At 31.6% G+C, this 23,244-nt stretch overlaps 1 protein-coding gene across 9 annotated transcripts in view; it reads right to left on the reverse strand.

Moving 5' to 3' along the window:
* Positions 1–23,244, reverse strand: part of LOC114335683 (major royal jelly protein 2) — a 267,509-nt gene that overhangs the window by 103,359 nt on the left and 140,906 nt on the right. For 5 of the 9 annotated variants that reach the window (XM_028285965.2, XM_028285962.2, XM_050655705.1 and 2 more), the window contains 3 exons: positions 15,193–15,374; positions 11,612–11,803; positions 684–3,785 (listed from right to left, as the gene is read on the reverse strand). The exons of 2 other annotated variants lie outside the window; for them this stretch is intronic. In XM_028285965.2, the coding sequence (XP_028141766.1) occupies positions 3,549–3,785; positions 11,612–11,803; positions 15,193–15,374 (611 nt within the window). In that variant the 3' untranslated portion in view covers positions 684–3,548. Of the gene's footprint in view, positions 1–683; positions 3,786–11,611; positions 11,804–15,192; positions 15,375–23,244 lie in introns of those variants that run through there. 2 more of the 9 variants (XM_050655700.1, XM_050655701.1) reach the window with 2 other exon arrangements.

The raw sequence follows: 23,244 nt of genomic DNA on the forward strand, positions 1-23,244 counted from the left end.
TCAAATGTAAAATATCCGTCTTAACCCTCGCACGTAATATCGCACGCATAATCACGCGCCAGCGCGTAATATGATTACTTCAGTCAGGTGCCGTTCACGGGCCAACGATTAATATGATTACTTCAGTTAGGAGCCGTTCAACAGTATGGCCCTTAGCCGAGTTCTATTCTCTTTGATAGGCAGCGAATGGATTATTATATTTCTTCTACCAAATAAATTCTTAACAGTCCAACAATAATATTAAAAATGATTCTTACTTTTATTCTATTAGCTGGGGTAGTCTATTTTTCGTTTTCGTTTCAACTCTACACTCTGATGTTTTTCAATAATTTTATGTCTAGTTTGTCTTGAGGTTTGTATTTCTTTATTAGTTTCCATGTTGCACGCATTTGTAAACCATGATTAAGATCTGCTAGCTTTGTGATACCTCTCATTAAACAATTCGATCAGTTTCTCTCCCTTGTGTTACCTTTCACCCAGTTCAATGACTCTTAAGCTAGGTCTCGCTTTTGGTGATAATATCACTTAAATATATTAAATTTTAAGATTTTCTACCTCAGCGTACCACGCTTCTAACTCTAACATCGGCTTATCGGATGTAGGGCCATTAGTCTGAATGATGTTTATTTACTGGTATTTCGGATAGTAGAACATAATATTGGATTAGAGTAAATAATGAAATATTTAATAGACACATTTACTTATAATTAATTTACAATTTTTTATTTTAACAACCAATTATTTTAACAGTTAAAAAGTCATAAAATAGAAAATTTAATCCCAATTATCACATTATTTTTTAAACATTAATCTTAATAATAATTTGGGCAACATTACAAATTTTATGACAATTAACTGCACATTTTTGGTAAAATAGCATTATTCAATAAATAAATAGATATAAATAAATCTAATAAGGTACACCTACAATAGCGGTACGCTAAGAGCCAATATACATGTTTTTCTTCTTTTTCATATTCTTAAATCGTCTCAGAATATTATCGGTCGATGACAAAAATTATTATAAATATTAACTAGTATCCTTATCAGCAGCTTAAAAACTGATTATTTTTTTTTAAACACGAATTTATTTCAGTAAACATAAAAATACCTATAAATAGTAGAAAATGCACAAGTTATATCCCGACAGTAATATTTTAGGATACCTATTTTTAAATTAGTTACTTTGATTGAATACATTTTTAAACATTTTATTATTGCTTTAGAGGTGTAAGATATTCAAATTCTTACAGAATAAGCCAACAAATAATTAAAATTGTTATCTAATTAAATCCATGTAATATCTAATATTAAAGGAACAGTTATTTATAAATGTACCTTTAATTATAGATCTCACATTAACATAACATTATTTTATTATTTAAATAAAATTCGTACTAAAGAATATAAGGACAAAACAAGAAAAAAATATAGTCTTCCATGAAAACCAATTTCCTGGAAGAATCTGTATTTCAAACAAAAGACGGAGAGTTAATATTCTCGTAATGGGACTAAAACTAAACAAAAAATGAAGCAAAATATAGTAATAGATCAGTATGTACATATAAAATCGACTAAAATAAAAAAATAGACAAAATTCTGTTACTCATACTACTGACGAATAAAAAAATCACGAAAAATGTGTATAATACATCAAAAATATTTTGCAATCTTGGTGGTTATCAAACTTTTATAGTGGAAGTCACCTTCAGATGGCACTGTACTTAAATAGGATAACAGTGTTGCCAATTCTAAAATTGTTGTAAATGTTGTAAAATTGTAAATTTTGCTACTTTTTTAAAATAAGCAGGGCCAAACTCAAAAAAGGTTCACGAAAGTGTAGTATTTTTCCATTTTACATTCAGAAATATTTCCCAAATTAAAATTATTTTATAAGGGCCGGCTCATAACGTACAATTAAAAACTTTTACAACATTGTACATAGTTATTTCTGCCATATTGAAAGCACAGGCCTATCTCTGTAACGCTGCCATCTGAATGTGAACCTCAGTATACTTACATTATGTATGATTTAAAATATTGTTAACATACATACATAAAGAGATACGTAAAAAGAAACGAAAAAACACCATTAAATAAAGTTGAAAGTCAAAATGCTACGCTACAAAATGTGTAAAAGATTATTCCGGAATGGAGAACTAAAAACGAATCTAAGACATGAAGGAAAAACGAAAATAATATAATATATCATAACTACTAAGAAGGCAGATCTGAACGAATATGGTATCAACATAAATGGAGAGAAGCTCAGTCATTTGAGTTTCGCCGATGACATCGTCCTTATAACCGATCTATTGATGATGAAATACATAGTAATGTTGAATAAATTATATCACACTTCCTTAGCGGTCGGATTAAGAAACATGGATATTGATCAGACTGCATCTTATAAGTACCTGGGACATGAAATTAGATTATTTAGCCTGGACAGGGTTTCGTAAACTGAACTATCTTAACACTCACAAAAAAGGTAGTGAACACTCACAAAAAAGGAAGTGAACAAGATTTGCGTGACTCAGATGGCTATGGAGCGCCAGATGTTTTGTGTCTCCTGAGAGACCGAATCCCAAATGAAGAAATATATCTTAAAACAAAAACAACAGACGCTGTCGAAAAAATTGCGTAGCTACAGTGGAATTGGGCAGGACAAATGGATACAAGCCGCACAAAACAGAGGCAGATGGAAAGAGCTGAGGGGACCTATGTTCAGCAGTGGACGCGTTCGGATTGATGATGATGATGATCATAATATGAAACATAACACAGAAGTAACTTCAAAATTTAGAGGACATGAAATTGGATTATTTAGCCTGGACAGCGTTTGGTAAACTGAACTACCTTAACAATCACAAAAAAAGGTACTGAACAAGATTTGCGTGACTCAGCGGGCTATGGAGCGCCAGATGTTTTGTGTCTCCTGAGAGACCGAATGCCAAATGAAGAAATATATCTTAGAACAAAAACAACAGACGCTGTCGAAAGAATCGCGTCGCTACAGTGGAATTGGGCAGGACAAATGGATGAAATCCCCACAAAACAGACGCAGATGGAAAGAGATGAGGGAGACATATCTTCAGCAGTGGACGCGTACGGATTGAAGATGATGTTGGTCACAATATGAAACGTAACACAGAAGCAACTTCAAAATTTAAAACATATCCCAAGCGATGGATAATGAATAAAAGAGGCAATTATAAGAACAAACTCAGCTCAATTAGTAACACGGTTTCTTATCAACATGTAATAAGATAATTAATCACTGACATACTGTTTTGTCTCTGATTCCTTTATGCAGAAAAATTATTTTATTTTAACAATTTTAATAAGCTTATTCTGTAGAAATTTAAATATTGTGGGTAATTTTATATCCTTGTTTTACAAATAGGTGCTATTTGAAATAAACAATCAACGATCTCTTATTAGATAAATTTTGATAAAAATTTGAACTTTGTAATCAATAAATAAAACAGAAATAAATTAATTCACTGGTCATTAATAAAAATTTTTGGTTTATTGATGTACATTTTCTATCTATCTTGAGGAAAGATGACTGGTCCTGGACTGACGTTGGGTGCTCCCGTGGTTCTTGGTGGAATGGGTGGAGAGTAACGTGGATCGCATTTTGTATGAGCTGTCAGCTCATAAGTAGAAGCTTTTTGGATTCTAAAATTAATTTCCGCTGAGTTTAAGGTACCCGTTGCTACTCTCTGGAATCTGGATGTTACCATATATATGTCTTCTCCTCCAGCAGGGTTCTTGATCGCCTGAAAACCAAAAATATTTTTTTATTTAAAATAGTTGTATGTATTGCATAAAAATATAGGGAACAAAATAAGTTTTATCAAGGGTGAATATTTAGAACCTTTAAAACATAATTATAAATTAAAAATGTATAAACATTTTCAATTTCTTTGCAATCTGAAAATGCAGCAGCATTATACTCAAGTTAAATCGGAGTGAGCAGGAAGAGTCTATGTCGGTTTTGGAGGTTTTCCCCCTCGTCAGTAGTCCCATATCCTCTTCTCTCCGATTTCACCAGGTACCCTGCTTTGGGTCTTTCCGAATTGCAAAGAACGAAATGCCGCGGATATACTAGAGACATCTACCGAAAAACAATATAAGTTATCAATCGAAGTAGCACAGAAAACGACAATAAATATCGTTTCCATACCACCAGATTGACAACAGGTGGAATACTTTCTTGGGTTACAACCACCCGTGATTTTCAAAAATTATAAATCATACAGGATGCCGAGAAATATCCTCGTGACCTAGCTGGAGCCGACACTAATAGGTTAATTTTTATGTTTTCTACTAACAAATATATGTATTTGTGTGTGTTTAGTACATATTATTGTAATTTATCACAATACCTTATTCTGGTAGGTAACAAAGAAGTACATAAACTATATATGAATTAATAGCACAATTCTATTAGGTTTAGGAACTTCATAATAGTTATGCTTTCTCGAACAAATGAACAGTATAAAAAGTCCAGAGAATATACAAACGTAACAAATATTATTACAAAAGGCTGAACTACTGAAGTTGGAATGATAGGAATGAAAATGCACAAGATTATTAGAACTTTGCTCGAAAACTAGTCTGATAATTTTTACAGTAGACGTTATTACTACTATCAGCTTTTAGTTTACTAGAACGGTTTCAATGGATTGGATATGTAGATTACGAGAAATCTGATCGAACACAAACTATTGTAAATGAAGAAAATAAATTAAGTGTATCTAATCTTTAGTGTCACTGAGAGTCGCATATTAGAACAACGGTTCTCGTAATAGACGTGTCTAGTAGATTGAAACCGTTAACATTCTCTTTTTGGTTGCCGCATATAAGGTAACTGCTAATGGTGAATTCTCCTTGTCAGGAGCATATTTTTGTTACAGTCTCGTAGTACAAAAACCATACTTGTCAGTTCTTCCACCGAAAAATTCAGGTTAGTTATTATAACAAAGCAACTGGAACTATAAAAATAGTCTAATATAAAATTTTTAAGCTAGTTTAGTATCGAAGTGATAGCCAACTAAATAGAATATTGTGTGTTTCTATTAAAATTTTACACGCTAACAATCTTAACTACTTAGATATTTTGATATCTTATCCAATACTAATAAATTAAAGATCAGTCTAGATTATTATGTATTTTTTTTAGAAAAATTATATAAGACCGTAGTTACAATAGAATACAAATAGCTTTTATGGTAGGGACATAGTATGTAATGCGAATGACAGATAGACGATATCCAAAACAGGCCCTAAAACTACACTGCGGTGCAAAGAAATCGATCTACTAAAAATTTGGTCATTTTTGATGTTTCGAATTTCCTAAACCTGTTGTCCGATTTAAGTGATTTTTTACCACGTTATAGCCTTATTCATTGACAATATCTCTGTAATAATATTGTTGCTAGACAGTCAAACTATCATTGTATACCGGGTATACGAATCAAACTGTGTTTTTTTTTTCTCATCAAAGTTCACATCACCCTGTGGACTATTGTGGCATTTATAAAATACTGAAATTAAAACCCAACTATAGCCTCAGGTTTTCTTAAGATTTTATCTTTCGATTCATCCGCTTATGATGGATAATAAAAAGTTAGGTACTTTAACAACTGGCCATGTTCGTCATCAGTACAGGGTGTTTCTAAAATATTTGCACAAAATTTTAAGAAGTTATTGTACATAAGAAAATAATGACAATTTGCTTTATAATCATATGTCCGCAAACGCTTCGTTTCCGAGATAGGGGATGTTCAATTTTTTTTACAAACTGATGATTTACTTATTACTTTAAAGCCAGTTGAGATGTGCAAATCAAATTTGGTGGGTTTTAAGACGTAGTTATTGCACATTCTTTGACATACAATTAAGAATTTAATATTCACCAGTAGCGCGCAAAAGGGTGTTTATTACCGAATAATACGGATGAATAAACCGATAATATTACCCGTACCCACGCCAATGGTGAATATAAAATTCTTAATTGTATGTCAAAAAATGTGCAATAACTACGTTTTAAAACCCACCGAATTTGATCTGCATATCTCAACTGGTTTTAAAGCAATAAATAAATCGTCAGTTTGTAAAAAAGAAATTGAACATCCCATATCTCGGAAACGAAGCGTTTACGAATATATGATTATAAAACAAATTGTCAATATTTTCTCATGTAAAATTACCCCTTAAAGTTTGTCGCACTTATTTAGAAATACCCTGTACTGATCACAAACATGGCCAGTTGTTAAAGTACCTAACTTTTTGTTATTCAACATAAGCGAATGAATCGAAGTACAAAATGTTAAGAAAACCTGAGGCTATAGTTGGGTTTTAATTTAAGTATGTTATAAATGCTAAAATAGTCCACAGGATGATGCGAACTTTGAGAAAAAAAAAACAGTTTGATTCGCATACCCGGTATACAATGACAGTTTAACTGTCTAGCAACAATATTATTACATCGATATTGTCAATGGATAAGGCTATAACGTGGTAAAAATCACTTAAATCGGACAACAGGTTTAGGAAATTCAAAACATCAAAAATTACCAAATTTTATTGGATCGATTTTTTTGCACCTCAGTGTATGTTCGATGGAGTAAAAGAAGAAGAGGGAGGCCAGAATTACAGTGAACAGATTTAACTAGAGGAATAATGAGAGATAGAGCCACAAATGAGGAGTAATGGACCGATCGCAAAAGATGAAGGTCACAATGCGGGGTGTGGCAGTGACTCTAGGTCCCCAGTAGATAGATAGAGATGGCTATAATTGTTGTGTTTTGTTTTTCATCAAATGTAAAATATCCGTCTTAACCCATTCGCTGATAATCACGCGCCAGCGCATAATATGATTACTTCAGTCAGGTGCCGTTCACGGGCCAACGATTAATATGGTTACTTCAGTTAGGAGCCGTTCAACAGTATGGCCCTTAGTTGAGTTCCATTCTATTCGATAGGCAGCGAATGGGTTAATATATTTCTTCTACCAAATAAATTCTTAACATTGGAAAAGACTGTAAGTTTTTCAGTCTTTAGAAAACCAACTCACACTGACCATACTATCCGTAGATCTTCTAATCATCCTTTTCAACAAAAGATGTCTTCTTTTTATTGTTAATATCATATCCATCGTTTACTTAGCTTACCATTATCAGACACAAATTTTACTTCTGAATTAGATATTACTACACAACTTGCATATAGTAACGGTTACTCCCCTACTTTGGTTGATAATATACTCAACAAACTAAGGAATAAAAGGAACAGATCTCTAGCTTATACTGCGGCCCCGGACAATTCCAATTCAGCAGTTATGTATAGATCTACGAGTATATCATACATAGGTTATCATTCAGACAATATAGCTAAAATCTTAAATAACATTCCAAACTTAAAACTTTCATTTAAATGTGAAGATAACATCAAGTCTATTTTTTCTCATACTAAAGACAAAATTAAAAAAACTTCAAAAAGTGGCAATTATAAATTGTCATGTGGTGACTGCCCTGTGACCTACGTGGGTAGAACGATGTGACCATTGGATACACGTATCAAAGAACATCGGTCAAAGATCGATAAATGGTCATCATCTGCATGCATCGAAACATAGCTTTAGTCCCCAAAAAGATAGTAGAATCCTACATAGCATACCTAATAATAACTATAACAAAATGAACCTACTAGAAGATCTAGAAATAAGCAGAGAAATGAAAGTAAACCCTCAAAACTGTGTTAACAACCCAGATTCAAATAAATGGTAAATTTGATCCTATCTTTTCTTTATTTAAGAAATTTCTTTAATAATTTTGGTTTAGTATACAGTATACCCAACAATTTATGAAAGTTTTTTGAACATTACTTTTTAGGTATTCTTGAGTTTTCTTTCAATGATTACATATTTGTAAACAAGTAAAATATTTGAGATTTGTCTAAATTAATTAATAAGGTTGTTAATTTATAAAACCAGTTTTAGAAATCTGATCTTGTCAAATGAGATTTCATCTAGGTTTGATTTCATCTAACTTCTTCCACACTTGGTCAATCTATAACAGTTTTGTTTTTAAAGAATTTTGATAACTTATATACACGTTAACATTTCACTTCAATATTAATAATAGTAATTTTTTGAAAAAACTTTAAAATTTAGTATCTTAACTTAAAATTTTTTTTTTATTAGAAAAAGAAGTCGCATCCACCAAAAGGTTATTAGCGACGGAACAAAATATAAATAACAAAAGTAAACAACTACAGATTGTACAAAATGTTTATGGATCTTAGATAATTAACTATATTGTCATAGGAACAGTTTTGACCTAGAGCCTCTGGTAGAGCGTTTGGAATATTGTTACGCTGTCTTTCTTGGTCATATTTACTACAACTTGTTAAAAAGTGTTCGACTGTTAATCGAACGTTACACTGATCACATATAGGTAGAATTTTCTTTGTTGAAAGGTAAGAGTGCTTTAACCTGGTGTGTACTAGACGTAAACGCGCAACCACAATTTGTTGTTCTCGTCTATTCCGCGACGGTGGAATCCACTGAGACACATTATTTTTGATTTTATTCAGCTTAGAATTATTTTGAGACCACTCATTTCGCCACAAACACAACACTTTATTTTTAAAATAAGCTTTTAAGTCACTGGAAACACACTTGCCTATCGGCTCCGAAAAATCACCTAAAATTGCCTCTCGTGCAGTCCTGTCAGCTTCTTTATTTCCTGTTATTCCGACGTGCGAGGGAACCCATAAAAACTGGACGCTTCTTCCATGTTCATGAGCTTGGGACAGCTGGTATTTTAGCAACTTTTCAAAAGGATGTTTCGGAAAAATGTGTTTTAATGTGTTTAGAGAGCTAAGAGAATCTGTTATGATCAGGGCTTTTGTGAGTGTAAGCTCGTTAAGAAGTTTCACAGCACGGTATATGGCGTAGAGTTCAGCTGAATATGTGCTACATTCTGGAGTTAAACGGAGAAGAAGATTGTTTTCTGAAGAAACGATTGCTATTGCTACACCACCGCTTGTACGGCTTGCATCTGTACGGTCTTTGCGGAAGCAAGTCAAATATTTTAAATTGTACAACTGATTGGTCTTTGAGTTTGTCTCCTGTAGACAGATAATATCTGGAGAATGTTCAGATAAAAGAAGCTGTAGCATAGGGAGACGATGGAAAAATTCATCAATGTTCCATTGAGATATCGAGTTGAATATTGTTAACAGATTCGGAGTTAGATGATACTGAACAATTGTCTACAGAAGAGTCACTGTCTAAGTCAGAAATCTCTTTCCCTAAATGGTTATGTAGTTTCTTTTGAAGTTTTGTAAACTTGGTTTTTGCAGATCTATTATTTGCATATTGATAGCTGCTTTGTAAAAGATGGAGTAAACGAGCCATATCAGTTGTAAATTCTTTAACGACACTAATAGTGTCGGGGGAGCCTTGGACATTATCAATCAGTAAGGACAATTGGTGGTAATTTAAAACGAATGGTGGGGTATGATTATCAATAAAATTTTCAAGAGTTTCCCGTGTAGATGGGACATTAGATGAGCGCGGTTTGTTTGGTTTAGAGGATTTGGGTTTTGCAAACAGATTTTGTGATGAAATTGCTGAGTCTGAAGGAGGCGTATCAACCTCACCAATACTGCGTTTCATGGAAGAACTTGCGTTTTCGCAAGTACTATTAGAATTTTCACTTAGATGTTGTGGCTTTATTACATTTGGAAGTACTGGAGCAGACTCATTGGTAGTGACAGAAGTCGAGCTTGAAGTTTTGTTTGTAAGATTGGTTGAAATGGTTGTTTCAGAAAATTGTGGTGATGTATCAGTTTTGTTAGAGTTTTCTGAAGTTATATCTAATGGAAGAGGTGCTGATAGATTGGAGGATATTGCTTCCGAAGTTTGTGGAAACGGTATTGCCGCTGAATGTGGTTGATTGAAAGTGTTGCTATGAGTAGGAGTATTAGTAATTGCTTGGTCATGGAGATTTTTAGGTGTAGGTGATATGCTCGGATTTGATAATGCATCACTTGATGACTGCTGAGTGTTTGATACCTTGTGTAATATACTTGTTGGAGCTGTTTGATTTGGTACTTCATTGTTTGAATCAATAAGAGTTGATTCCGTTACTGAACTGTTATTGCATTGGGATGATATGTGTCCTGTATTTTTGCAAATAAAGCAGGTGACTGTACCTTGTGACAAAAATATGTGCTAAGATATTTGGTCGAAATTTATTAGAATAGAATCTGGAATTGATGATGTTATAGGGCTTACATAAACTTGCCTCCGAAAGCTCAATATGTGACTATATTCCGGAAGATTCGAGCTAATTTTCAGAAATGTTATTAGGGAAATAAGCTTTAAACCGATATTCTGTAATTCTTCAACTAATACTTGATGAGGAATTGACGGGCAGACACCAGACAAGACTAGTCTTTCTGCTGGAGAGACAAGTCTCCGTGTTGTTACAACTTCGCCGAGTACTTCTATAGAGCCATGTTGTGTCATGAAATTATCTACTACGGTTTTGTTTGCCAAATACATGCAGATTCTATTATGAGATAATCTAGATGAAAAAATGATATTTTTTGGGTTGATTATTGTGCCCAACGGAATTAAATAATCCTGCAATTTAGCATTATCGATACAACTAAATACAATTGCTTGGGTCTTACTCGGAAAAGAATGTGAAGCGGCTGATGCATAACTGTTTGTTATATTCGAACGTTGATTTACTGGACTGGTAAGATCGGAAGGTGTGTTTACATTATGTGAAGTCATCTTAAGCTGCGGTGGCGAAAGCTTCAGTCCGACTCTGGTAAGTGACAAACCAATCGCATGCTAGCTAACCTCACAAAATGATTGTACGGTGGTGTATATTTATTATTTAACGTTTTCTTTTCACAATAATAAAGTAATAATTACGTATAGATGACACTTTCATTTTAAAAACTATTTAATATTACCACTTGTTTTTAGTAAAAACTAGGAGTACAATATCAGTACAACTAACAACTTGACCATACCTTCTTAACTTAAAATTCATTTAACATATACATGGCTTTTTAATCATTTTCAATTTTAATTAATTATTAATAATTATTTACGAATATTATAGAGGTCGCTTAAGATTTTGGTTCCTTCTTTATCATTTTAATGAATGACAATCCTCCTCAGCAGTTCACGTGGGCTCAAAATGGTTTGACTCAGCCATGTTGTCTTTTTAAAATAAAAAAGGAATTTATGTGAATTAATTCATTTTAAGGGGTTGTTATACCCGATATCTGTGGCTATGCCCCAAATCTATGTTTTTTATTGTGTCGTTTAGCAATTGCTCTTCTATGAAGGTTTTATAAGAGGACGTAAGTTTTTCAATCTTTCTTTTTATAAAAAATCTTATCTTAAATGTCCTCTTAGGAAGGTCTGATGATGGCACGATATGTGTTGAAAGTACTTAGCTGATAACAAAACATTTTTTACACTTTATCAATTTTTTTGAGAACATACACTTGTTTACCGTTTTGACTAAATTCTTAACAGTCCAACAATAATATTAAAAATGATTCTTACCTTTATACCACTAACAAATTGCAACGTTTTTTGATTGTTCGCTACGATATCTGAATAGTTGCCCGGTATGCCGTACTCTCCTCTAGTGACAAAGCAGGCAACTTCAATATCTTTCATTAAACCAAAATACTGTACTCCGTTCCTGTCAATTGCTTCTGCAGCACTTTGTGTTTTCCTTGTTCCAGCATAAGTCTTAAACAAAACGAGATATTTACATTATTTGATATCATTTAGTTTTAAGCTAAACAAAAAAAGACTACAAACAATAATTGTGATTGGACACAATTTCACAAAAAAAAAACAGGTCGATTAGAGATAGTTTACTTCTTCTCTTTTCCTCTCTTATATTTTTTATAGGTCAACAAATTTATTGTTTTTATTATTTACTTTAACGTAAGATTACTTAATTTTTTTGTATTTATAATGTTTTATTTATTTACATTGAATATTAATTTGTTGTGTTGTATAATCCACTTCTGCAATAATTATGGAATTCGGCCGGTTTGCGCTTTGCAATTTTCATAATAGAAATATTTAGCTACTATAGTTTCCTTAATCGGCCGATTTGCGCTCTCTTGCAATATAATTTTAATTTCATTCTACAATAATAGTCTGGTGAACCTACCTGACTCAAAATAAGTCCCCTTCCTTTCCGATACAGTAAAGCCACAACATTTCGTAGTATTTTTTAATACCCCGTGTGAATATAAAAAGGCGAGAATTTTCTCCCTATCTGCTGCCATAACAATACCATCCAAGAACATTATATTTCACACGCGGTACACGACGCCATTTTCTTGGCTTCACTTGGAATCACTAAGACACACGACTGAGACAACTGCACCCCGTGAAAGTTGAGTCAGAAAGAACTTAGAATGCCCTTCTAAGAAGGGAAGGAGGAAGACCCAACCCTTCGGTCCTAACTTAACTTTCGGGTATTTCCGGCTTTTTTTGTGTTTCCACCCGTGAAAGTTGAGTCAGAAAGAACTTAGAAAGCCCTTCTAAGAAGAGAAGGAGGAAGACCCAACCCTTCGGTCCTAACTTAACTTTCGGGTATTTCCGGCTTTTTTTTGTGTTTCTACCTTCCATTTGCTGTGCACATCATCTAGACTATATCCACTTTTTTATAGTTTTATGATTTTTTAAAACTAATTTTACTAGCCTAACCGTTACCTGATCGTTATGGTAGAATAAAATTAAACGTCGATTACAAGAGAGCGCAAAACGGTCGATATAAGAAAATAATAATTAGATATACATCTCCATTAAGAAAATGTTAGAGCGCAAACCGGCCGATTTCAGGTAAGGGCGCAAAACGGTCTAGCGCATACCGGCCGACACCATAATTATGTGATATATTTGATTTAAAATGAATTCAGATTTTTTTTTGTAATTTGGCAATATGTCAACTTAGATATCTAACGTAGATAATGGCGTGCAACTGTATTTATACTCTACGAACCATAGTTTTGCTAACTCCAGGTATTTTCTTTAGATGCATATTGTTTATATGAATGTACTCTTTGAAGATATTAATTCTATTATTCCGAAAAATGCATTTTTTTGTTTTAGTTTGTGTATTTTTTTATTTCATTCTTTTAGCCAAATAAATGATCCGGAAAAATACGGCAATACCGTGTAATTTTCTGGATCAACTCCGAATTGCATGAAAATTTGGATTTAGGTTCTACTTATCGTCCATTTCAAAGTAGAAATTATGACGTTGGTTGCTTTTATGGATAAAGTCCGGAAATGGATAAATTGACTAATTTTAAGCAACTTTCGGTCTATAGATTTTTTTAAGTAAGTCAATACTTTTCGAGTTACATATTTGCGATTGAAAATGTTTATTTTTCGACAAAAAAAACACGTGTTCAGGCGGTTTTTCGGCAATAACTCAAAAACTAAGTATTTTATGGAAAAACTATTCTTAGCAGAAATGGAGCATATAAAAAAACTAAAAAATTTATGTATTTTTGTCATCTACAAACCCAATATCAGCAAAGTTCTAGCTCATGAAAAATACATTCTTATTCGTCAAATTCCAAATCGAATATGCCAAAGTGAAATAATAACCAAAAAATGAAGCCCTTTTCGGGAAAAGTCCATAAAACTTTTTTAAAGTGTATAAGAAGATCTTTATTTTTGTTTTTTATAAAAGTTTCTAGCATTAAAGTTAAACGAGTTGCGCTCAAAAAAACGTTCGTCTCTTTTTGTTGATAAAAAAAAATCGTGAAAATCTCTCCTATTTAGCACCCCAAATGAAATTAATCGTTATAGTTTTATAATCAATTTACTTTACTTATATATTTTGTAAATGATTTGTAAGTTTCACCGGTTTAAAGTGCTTATTTTTGAAAGGGTTTGAACGAGTCACTAATCACGAGTGTACAAAAGTTTTGAACAGCTATATCTTAACAAATTTTTGTCTTACATAAAAACAAAATGAAACTAGCATGCTTATAAAAAAAAACTTACATTTTTTACTCTTTGACATTTGTCATATAATACTTTTTTAAGTTATTTTGAGAAAAGTGCATTTTTCCGCAATTTTTGAGAAAAAAATTTTCTACCATAAAACCAATTTTTCTCAAAAATAAGCACTTCGAACCGGTGGAACTTACAGATCGTATAAATAATACACATTCATATGAAAAAGATTTTCACGATTTTTTTACCAAAAAAAAAGGGTCAACTTTATTTTGAGCGTAACTCGTTTATTTTTTATACTAGAAAGTTTTATAAAATATAAAATAAGGCTTCTTTTAAACACGTTAAAGAAATTTAATAAGTTTTTCCCGAAAATTGCTTAATTTTAGGGTTAGTTCGCGTTGAAATATTCGATTTGGAATTTGACAAATAAGAACGTAAATTTAATGAGCTACAACTTTGCTCTTACTGCATTTATAGACTTCATTGGTACACCAATTTTTTTCGTTTTTTTTTTATAAGCTACCTTTTCATTAGGAACATTTTTTTGTTATAAAATATTTACTTTTGGAGTTATTTGCGCAAAGCCGCCGGAAAACGTGTTTTTTTGGTCGAAAAAAAAACATTTTCAATCGAAAATAACTCAAAAAGTATTGACTTCTTTGAAAAAAGTCTATGGAACGAAAGTTACTTATTTTAAACGCGGCGCGGGTTTTTCACCCCCTAGAAGAGGTGATTGTCACCTTCCAAGTAAAAGCAACCAACGGCAAAAGTTCAACTCCGAAGTGGAGGGTAAGTAGAACCTAAATACTTACAAATTTTCATGCAATTCGGAGTTGACCCTGAAAATTACACTCCAAAGCGGTCATTTATTGGGCTATTTATTTAAAATCCTTATTTGTTGTTGTTTTTTTTTTCTATTGCTTTAAAATATCTGATTTTTTCTTAAGTGTCTCCTATATTTTTCTAATGTGTAATTCGCTGTTTTGTGTAAAACATCACGGCAAACTTTATTATATCTACAACTAAATTTCTTATTTTAGATCGGTATTAACCAGCACGATAAAGTAACTAAAATATTAGTTGTTTGTTGTTTAACGAAACATCTTATGAAATGATGTTAATTTTGAAAAAACATAATCAATATTTACCTTAAAAAGAGTTGGGAAAGGTTTTCTGAGTTCCCATAAATACCGATTTTTCAGATCAGAAGTTTTAACATAATGTTCTGTATCACTACTCAATGAGTGATAATAAAGTCGTCTGCCTTCTCCAGGAATAAATGGAGAAAGTGCCATTCCTAATACCCCATCCTGTAATTCAAATGATGTACCTGCAAATCAAAAGAAAATAAATATATTGTTAGTGTTTAATATTATATACAGAGTGAGTTTTATGTATGGAACGCCTCTATTTTCTCGGAAATGTATTGCACAATTTTTAGATTTTTAGATTTTTAGAAAAAAAATTAAAACATTATAAAAATCAAGTTTGTCGGCCAGGGTAAACACTATTTTAAGTTCTTAGGATCATTGGAAACAAAAGAGGTTCATAATTTTTCTCCGAAGTTGATCGTTTTCGATTTATAAACAATTTAATCTGAAAAAAAAAGAAGAATTATGATTTTTCAAGGCTCAAAACACAGGTAAAAAATATTACTTTTGAATCTGCAAAGTGCCTAAATTCGAACCTTATTAACTTAGATTCCTATAAATACTTTTGCTTATTTTATTTTAAAACATTGTTTTTTATTTTTTAATGCAGCTTGATCGCACGTTCTCTCATAAGCACTTCATTAACAATTAAAAAGAATGTTTTACAATAAAACATGCCAACAATTCTTATAGGGAGCTGATAGAAAAAGGTTTGAGCTTGAAATTAATACTAATTTGGAGCTAATTTAAAAAATTATGCACTTTTTTAAATGTGGTTTAAACCTTTAAAATCGTCATTTTTCGTTTTTTGTTGGCTTCCAGACCTCATCAGAGGTTATCAGTAGACTTAAGCAAATATGCAAATTGCATGTTTTGCATATTATGCATAAAAAATGCAAAAATATCAAATTTTGCATATTTTTATAAAAGTGTGCATAAAATGCATATTCTTTGAAATTTTGGTCGTAACTATATCTATATTTTTAAACTCAAACTTACAAATAGCTTGTAAACCCAATATTTAATTTTGTTTTATCTCTTGGTATTTAAATTTTTGGTATCGGAGTGTGCCTAACTAATAAACGAGAGCGGTATAGTTTTTTCACGTTTTTTCCTTGAATGTAAGGGGTCCAAAAAAGGGGCAGTTTCTACGCTAGGTAAACATTTTTATTTTAAAGGTCAATTTCGCTGTTGTAAAATTAAAGCCCTAAAGACGTGTTTTTGTAATTTGTGAATAATTATTGTACTTTGGAAAGGCCGAAAATAAACTGCGTTTCAACTTAGATGAAATCTTCTGTCTTCTGTCAAAGAGCTATCTGTGGATATGACTAAAGAGTTTATTGCTCATTTTGTGACAAAAAATAAGTACATGTTATGTATCTACGTATTATTTGGTTTTTTTATTTTAAATATTTACACGGTGGTACAAACAAAGATTTTAAATATTGGAAATATACAGGGTGTAACAAAAATACAGGTCATAAATTAAATCACATATTCTTGGACCAAAAATAGTTCGAATGAACCTTACTTACCTTAGTACAAATATGTACATAAAAAAATTACAGCCCTTTGAAGTTACAAAATGAAAATCGATTTTTTAGAATATATCGAAAACTATTAGAGATTTTTTCTTGAAAATGGACAAGTTGCATTGTTATGGTAGAAACATCTTAAAGAAAAATTATAGTGAGATTTGTGTACCCCATAAAAATTTTATGGGTGTTTTGTTCACTTAAACCCCCCAAACTTTTGTGTACGTCCCAATTAAATTACTATTGTGGTACCATTAGTTAAATTCAATATTTTTAAAACTTTTTTGCCTCTTGGTATTTTTTCGATAAGGTAATTTTTATCGAGTTGGGGCTTCTTTTTTAATATTTTTACATAAAAATTTTATGAGGGTTTTGTCCCTTTAAACCCCCCAAATGTTTGTATACGTTCCAATTAAACTATTACTGCAGTACCATTAGTTAAACACAGTGTCTAAAAGTTTTTTGCCTCTTTGTATTTTTTCGAGAAGGCATCTTTTATCGAGATGTGGCTTATTTTTTAATATGGTTCAAAAATACCTAAAAATGTAAATCATAAATAAATTTTCATATTATTACCATAAACGTACTAACCCTATACAAATTGTGGTGGATTTGCAAATATTCAAAATATCTCGATAAAAACTGACTTTTCGAAAAAGTACTAGGAGGCAAAAAATTTTTAGAAACATTGTATTTAACTAATGGTACTAAAATCATAATTTAATTGGAACGTACACAAAAGTTTGGGGGGGGATTAAAGGAACAAAACCCCATAAAGTATTTATGGGGTGTCCAAATGTTACTATAATTTTTTTTTAGATGCTACTGCTATAAGAATGCCATTTTTCCATTTTAAATAAAAAAATCTGTAATAGTTTTCGATTTATTGGAAAAAATCGATTTTCATTTTGTAACTTCAAAGGGCTGTAACTTTTTTTATGTGCACATTTGTACTAAGGTAAGTTAGGTTCAATCGAACTATTTTTGGTCCCAGAATATGTAGTTAAATATATGACCTGTATTTTTGTTACACCCTGTATTTTGATAAAATTTCCAAGAGGAAATTAAATTCTTATAGCTGGCTGTATACCATGAATCACAAAAAATGGTTAAATTTGTTTGTAAAAGGTATATAGGTACTTATAAAATCCCTAAAAAGGGCTACATCAAAATAAACGTTTTCGGAATTACAAATCCATCATCAGATTTTACTTCAGGTTAGCATGCCTGAGCCACCAAAATATTAGAGTTAAACCCCTTTAAATGTTTTAAGTTTATAAAAAAATGTAAATAATGTAAATTAATAGAATATGTATTTAAAATTTCTCTGGATTTAACTTTAGGCAACATATAACTTTGCCCCATGTGGGTTGCAGTGTCCAGAGGATAGAACCTCTATTGACGGACTTCAAATGGCAACAGATGCCACTGTTTTATTTTAGTATTACACTATTTTATCCAAGCTTGATACATGTATAGCGTATGGAATAAACAGAGCTGCAGAGGAAATAAGAAAAACTTTTTGACTAGTTAACAGTTTAATAGCAAGCTTCAAAAAGGTGTTCCTGAAATCACCCGTAAGAATATGTACAATATTATGGATAGATGCTTCCTGTTGTTCCACTGCCACCGCAACCCGTTTTATCACGATGGGGAACATGGTTGGAAGCAGTGGCGACGCGTGACTTTTTCTCAAGTGTTACCAAACCCAGATGCAAGAAATCTTATTTAAAAAAATGGAGATATGGCTAAATGTATATATACACTCACCGGCACAAAATTCCGCCACCCAAAATTTTTGATTAAGTTTGACAATCTATAAATTTTATTATTTGTACTTCGATTTTCAAGATTCTTGCACGAGTTTGTAGGTACATGTATTGATGTAAATTTCTATTATTCCGGTAACAAAAAATATTTGCTTAGATGGCATTATACGGGGGTGAATGTAAGCGTTATTTTTTCTCCTAACTTTAAAAAATTCTGTGGAAAAATTGGAGGACTAGTTCTGTTTCATACTCCTTTTGTATTATCCTGGAGGTATCACTAAGGTCTTGTTTTTTGAATTATATGAATATCTCTTTTTTTGTAAGAGCTGTAATTAAAAACACTGACTTGAATGTTTATTTAATTAAAAATATCAAACGCACTAAAATTAACAAAACAAAACAAATTTAACAACAAAACGAAACAAATCAATAGCGGTTATGTCCACCTCTTGCAGCAACGACTGCTCGCAATCTGTTTAGCATCTAATAAATATGTGTTTTCCTTGCCTGGGGAATAGCCCGATATTCCTTTACCAGGGCCATAACTGTACCAAATTTTCTGGAGGCCTAGGATGACGGCAAATAGCTTTTTTATTCATCCCATAAATGCTCAATATGATTGAGATCTGGGCTGCATGCGGGCCATTCTAATCTTATCAATCCAACCTCAATTGTATGAGTCAATCAATGTTTTTATTTACAAAAAATGGTACAGCTCTTACAAGAAAAAAGATATTCAGATAATTCAATAAACAAAATGTTGGTGATACCTCCGGAAAAATATGACAGGACTATGAAACAAAACCAGCTATTTCATTTTTCCATAGAATTTTTTAAAATTAGGAGAAAATTCAACGTTTCCTTTCACCCCTGTACAATGACATGAAAGCAAAATTTTTTGTTACCGGAATAATACCAAATAATAAAGTTATAAATTGTCAAACTTAATCAAAAATTTTTGGGTGGCGGAATTTTGTGCCGGTGAGTTTCAATAATATCATTTTGTATATCACTCTCGAAAAAATAGATGTTTCTAGATGTTGACAAAATGTTTGATCTTTTTTGGCAATTAGTGTTAACAATTCCCTGTAATTGCCTCGATTGACAGAGTTGTCGCACTCAAAAGGACCACGAAACGCTAGTTCTTTTTTGGCCCAAAAATAAACAGTATCTATTATAAGTAAAGACTGGATTATATGCAAAATGCATATGCATATATATGCTGCATATTTCTCATGTTTTTCATAAATGCATATGCCTTGCATATTTGGAGATTTAAGAGCATATAAATGCATATTTTGATGGGAATTTACTCTACCCCATTTAAAAATAAGGTATATATTAGTAACATCAACATCCATTAAAATAAAATGTGAAAGTAAATATTTTGCTGTTAAGCTCCTTTGTTGTTGTACCCATAAACATAATGGGCGTTATTTATAGCTGCAGGTATCATTATCCGGATATTTAAGATTTATAGACTTCTCAGAATTTACAAATTACCTAAGTAAATACCGATTATATTTTGAATAACATTACAAATATTACCTGTACTTTCTGCTGGTGTCGGCCAACTATGAATTATTCTGGGAAAACCAACCAAAACGAAATTTTAAGCATTTTAAGGGTAGGATAGATTATTTTATTTTATGAATGGTTAGTCTTAAATCAATCGCCGATTATTCAACTTTTGTGATTGCAAGTTATTGACTATACTGTGTAAAAAAATCATTTTATTATTATTGTGAAAATGCCTAAAGTAGCAAGGGAAAAATCAAGTCTTCTCAGAAGTTGGATTGGAAGTAACAATCATCTAAAAGTTATCGACAGTGAAAGTATGTTTTGCACCATTTGTGATAAAAAGGTAAGTTCTCCACTTCAATAGATTTTTAAACTTATCAAACTTCTTTGCACATCTATGTGTCTGTCTATTCTAAAATGACAAACCGTCCCATTTCTTCAAAAACTGTTTTTTAAAGTTCGCAACGGTTTGGCTTATACAGAGCGAGGTGTTGAGAGTGGCCCACCCTGTATACTACGGTACACTGACTGTACTTTATTGTTTGACGATTTCAATTTCACTTTGAGAAATAAAAAAAAATTGGGGGAGGTTTAAAAAGTTTGATCATTTTAATGTAGGTATCTATTTACGAAAACATCTAAAACATCATTATCATTATATTCCAGATTCCATGTCAAAAGAAATTCCAAGTAGTTCAACACATAAAAACTTCACTTCACCAAACTAAGCTATCAAAAAATGATAATAAACCTCGCCAGCAGATTCTACAGAACAGTTTGCAGATTCAGAATACGTCAGTTGGGCAAGAAACCTTTGCAAAGGATTTATGCCATTTTTTTTTGAACTGCAATATCCCTCTGCACAAGTTAGAACATAAATCGTGTCAAAACTTTTTAAAAACTTATTGCAAGATTAAAGATAAACCAGCTCAAATACCAAGTTCTTCAACTCTTCGGAAAAAATATGTCAGTGCATGTTACAAAGATGTGATGACGAGTATTAAAAATCAGTTAAAAGCCGAATATCTTTGGATTTCCGTCGACGAAACAACGGATACAAAGGGTCGACAAATTGCGAATCTAATTGTTGGAGTTCTTAACGACTCTGGCGATTTTAAAAACTCATACTTAATTAGTGTAAAATGTTTGGAAAAAACAAACTATGCTACAATAGCTAGATTTGTTAACGAATCCCTAACAAATTTTTTTTTACCTGATCAAGTACCATTTGAAAAAATATTATTAATGCTTAGTGATGCCGCCTCATATATGATGAAAGCTGCATCCAATCTTAAAATCTTTTTCCCTAATTTAATTCACTGTACATGTTTGGCGCACGGCCTAAACAGAGTTGCAGAGAAAGTTAGAATTGAATTTCCCAATGTAAACACCTTAATAAATAATGTAAAAAAAGTATTTCTGAAAGCACCACTACGTGTACAGGTATATAGGGAGATGCTTCCCGATATTCCTTTACCACCAGAACCAGTATTAACCAGATGGGGAACTTGGCTTAAAAGTGCTATATTTTTATCTGAACACTACGACGACATCAAAAGCGTTATTTCAAGTTTTGATCCGACTTGTACCGCTATTGATAACTGTCAAAATATTTTTAAAGAAAAGTCTATTAAAAATCAATTGTTGTATATAAAATCGAATTTCGATATCATTGAAAGTTCAATTACAAAATTAGAGGCTCAAAATTTATGTCTTCACAATAGTATGTCTATTGTTGATTCGGTTAAACAGAAAATAACAAATCTGAATGGGGAAATTGGAGTAAAAATTAAAGATAAACTTGATGACGTTTTAAACAAAAATGAGGGTTTCACTTTATTGCGTTCAATAAATAATATAATCAATTTTGGAAACTTCGATGAAAATATTAATATGGATCCGTCTCTAATAGCAAAGTTTAAATATGCCCCAATTACATCTTGTGACGTTGAGAGATCTTTTTCTGCCTATAAACAAATATTAACAGATAGAAGACATAATATTAGTTTAGAAAATATGAATCAATATATGATTATTTATTGTAACAATAAAAATATGTAAATTTGTTTTATTGTACTCTTTTTATAATATTAGTTTAGAAAATATGAATCAATATTGTAACAATAAAAATATGTACATTTATTTTATTGTACTCTTATTTATCTTGTGGTCAAAATAAAATATTTTGCCGTTTTATTTGTCACAAAACCTGAAGTTAAAAAAATATATTAAGAAATAATAATACAATTTGGTTTAAATTCAAACCTATTTATTTATTTTTATTATTTTTTATTTATTTATGTATTTAACGTAAACCATAAAATTATTCATATAAAAATAAGTGCATATATAAATGCATATTTGCATGTTAATTGTGCATATTCAGCTTGTTTTAAAATGCATATTGCATGCATATTTTAGACATTTTTTAGTGCATATTTTCCAGTCTCTAATTATAAGTGTGCTAAGGATATACCTATCTATTTTTTTAACAAACTCATTATGTTCAGCAATATTTGCTTTAAAAGCTTGGTTAAGAGAACTTTTGATTTTTGTTTTGCCAAACTGAATCAAATTGGGTATACATCTTACATGTAGGTAACGGAGAAATTTCATGTCTCCTTTTTAAAAATCTAACACTATTTAAATCGTAAACCTGGTCCACCCATTTTTCTGTAGAAAACAGAAAACATGGCCAACAATACAGTATATTTTTCTTGCAACCATAATATAACCAAGGATTTTCACTGTACCAACTAAATTTAAAATATCAAACTACTTTTGTTGATTCCTTTTTTAAATTGTTTTAAATAGGTCTTTCATTTTTATTCTCATTTTTTACTTCAAAATTGTACAAGGAGAATTACTTTTCAAGTAATTGGTCGATTAAGAAGTGACACTCATCCATGGTTAACTGCACGCACACTTTTTATAGGTACTGTCACCAATTTTAAATCTGGTAACAGCGCTACTGATACACAGCGCGCTTATGCTGTCGCTTCTTCAAAATTTTCAGTCAGTCACTAGCCGGTCCCGAGCGCCAACGTGGGTATATAACCATTGTAACCAGAAACGAGTCTGGTAACAGAGTATAATAAAGTGCAACTGAGTCACATAAACTCGCCAATATTTTCGTGTCTATGAGTAGTTGGCTATTTACTGAGTTAGGTACTATTACCACATAATATAATAATATATTTCTATTGGTAAAAATATTGGTAAAT

Source organism: Diabrotica virgifera, chromosome 7 (assembly GCF_917563875.1).
Source record: "Diabrotica virgifera virgifera chromosome 7, PGI_DIABVI_V3a".
In the NCBI taxonomy this organism is placed as follows: Eukaryota; Metazoa; Arthropoda; class Insecta; order Coleoptera; family Chrysomelidae; genus Diabrotica; species Diabrotica virgifera.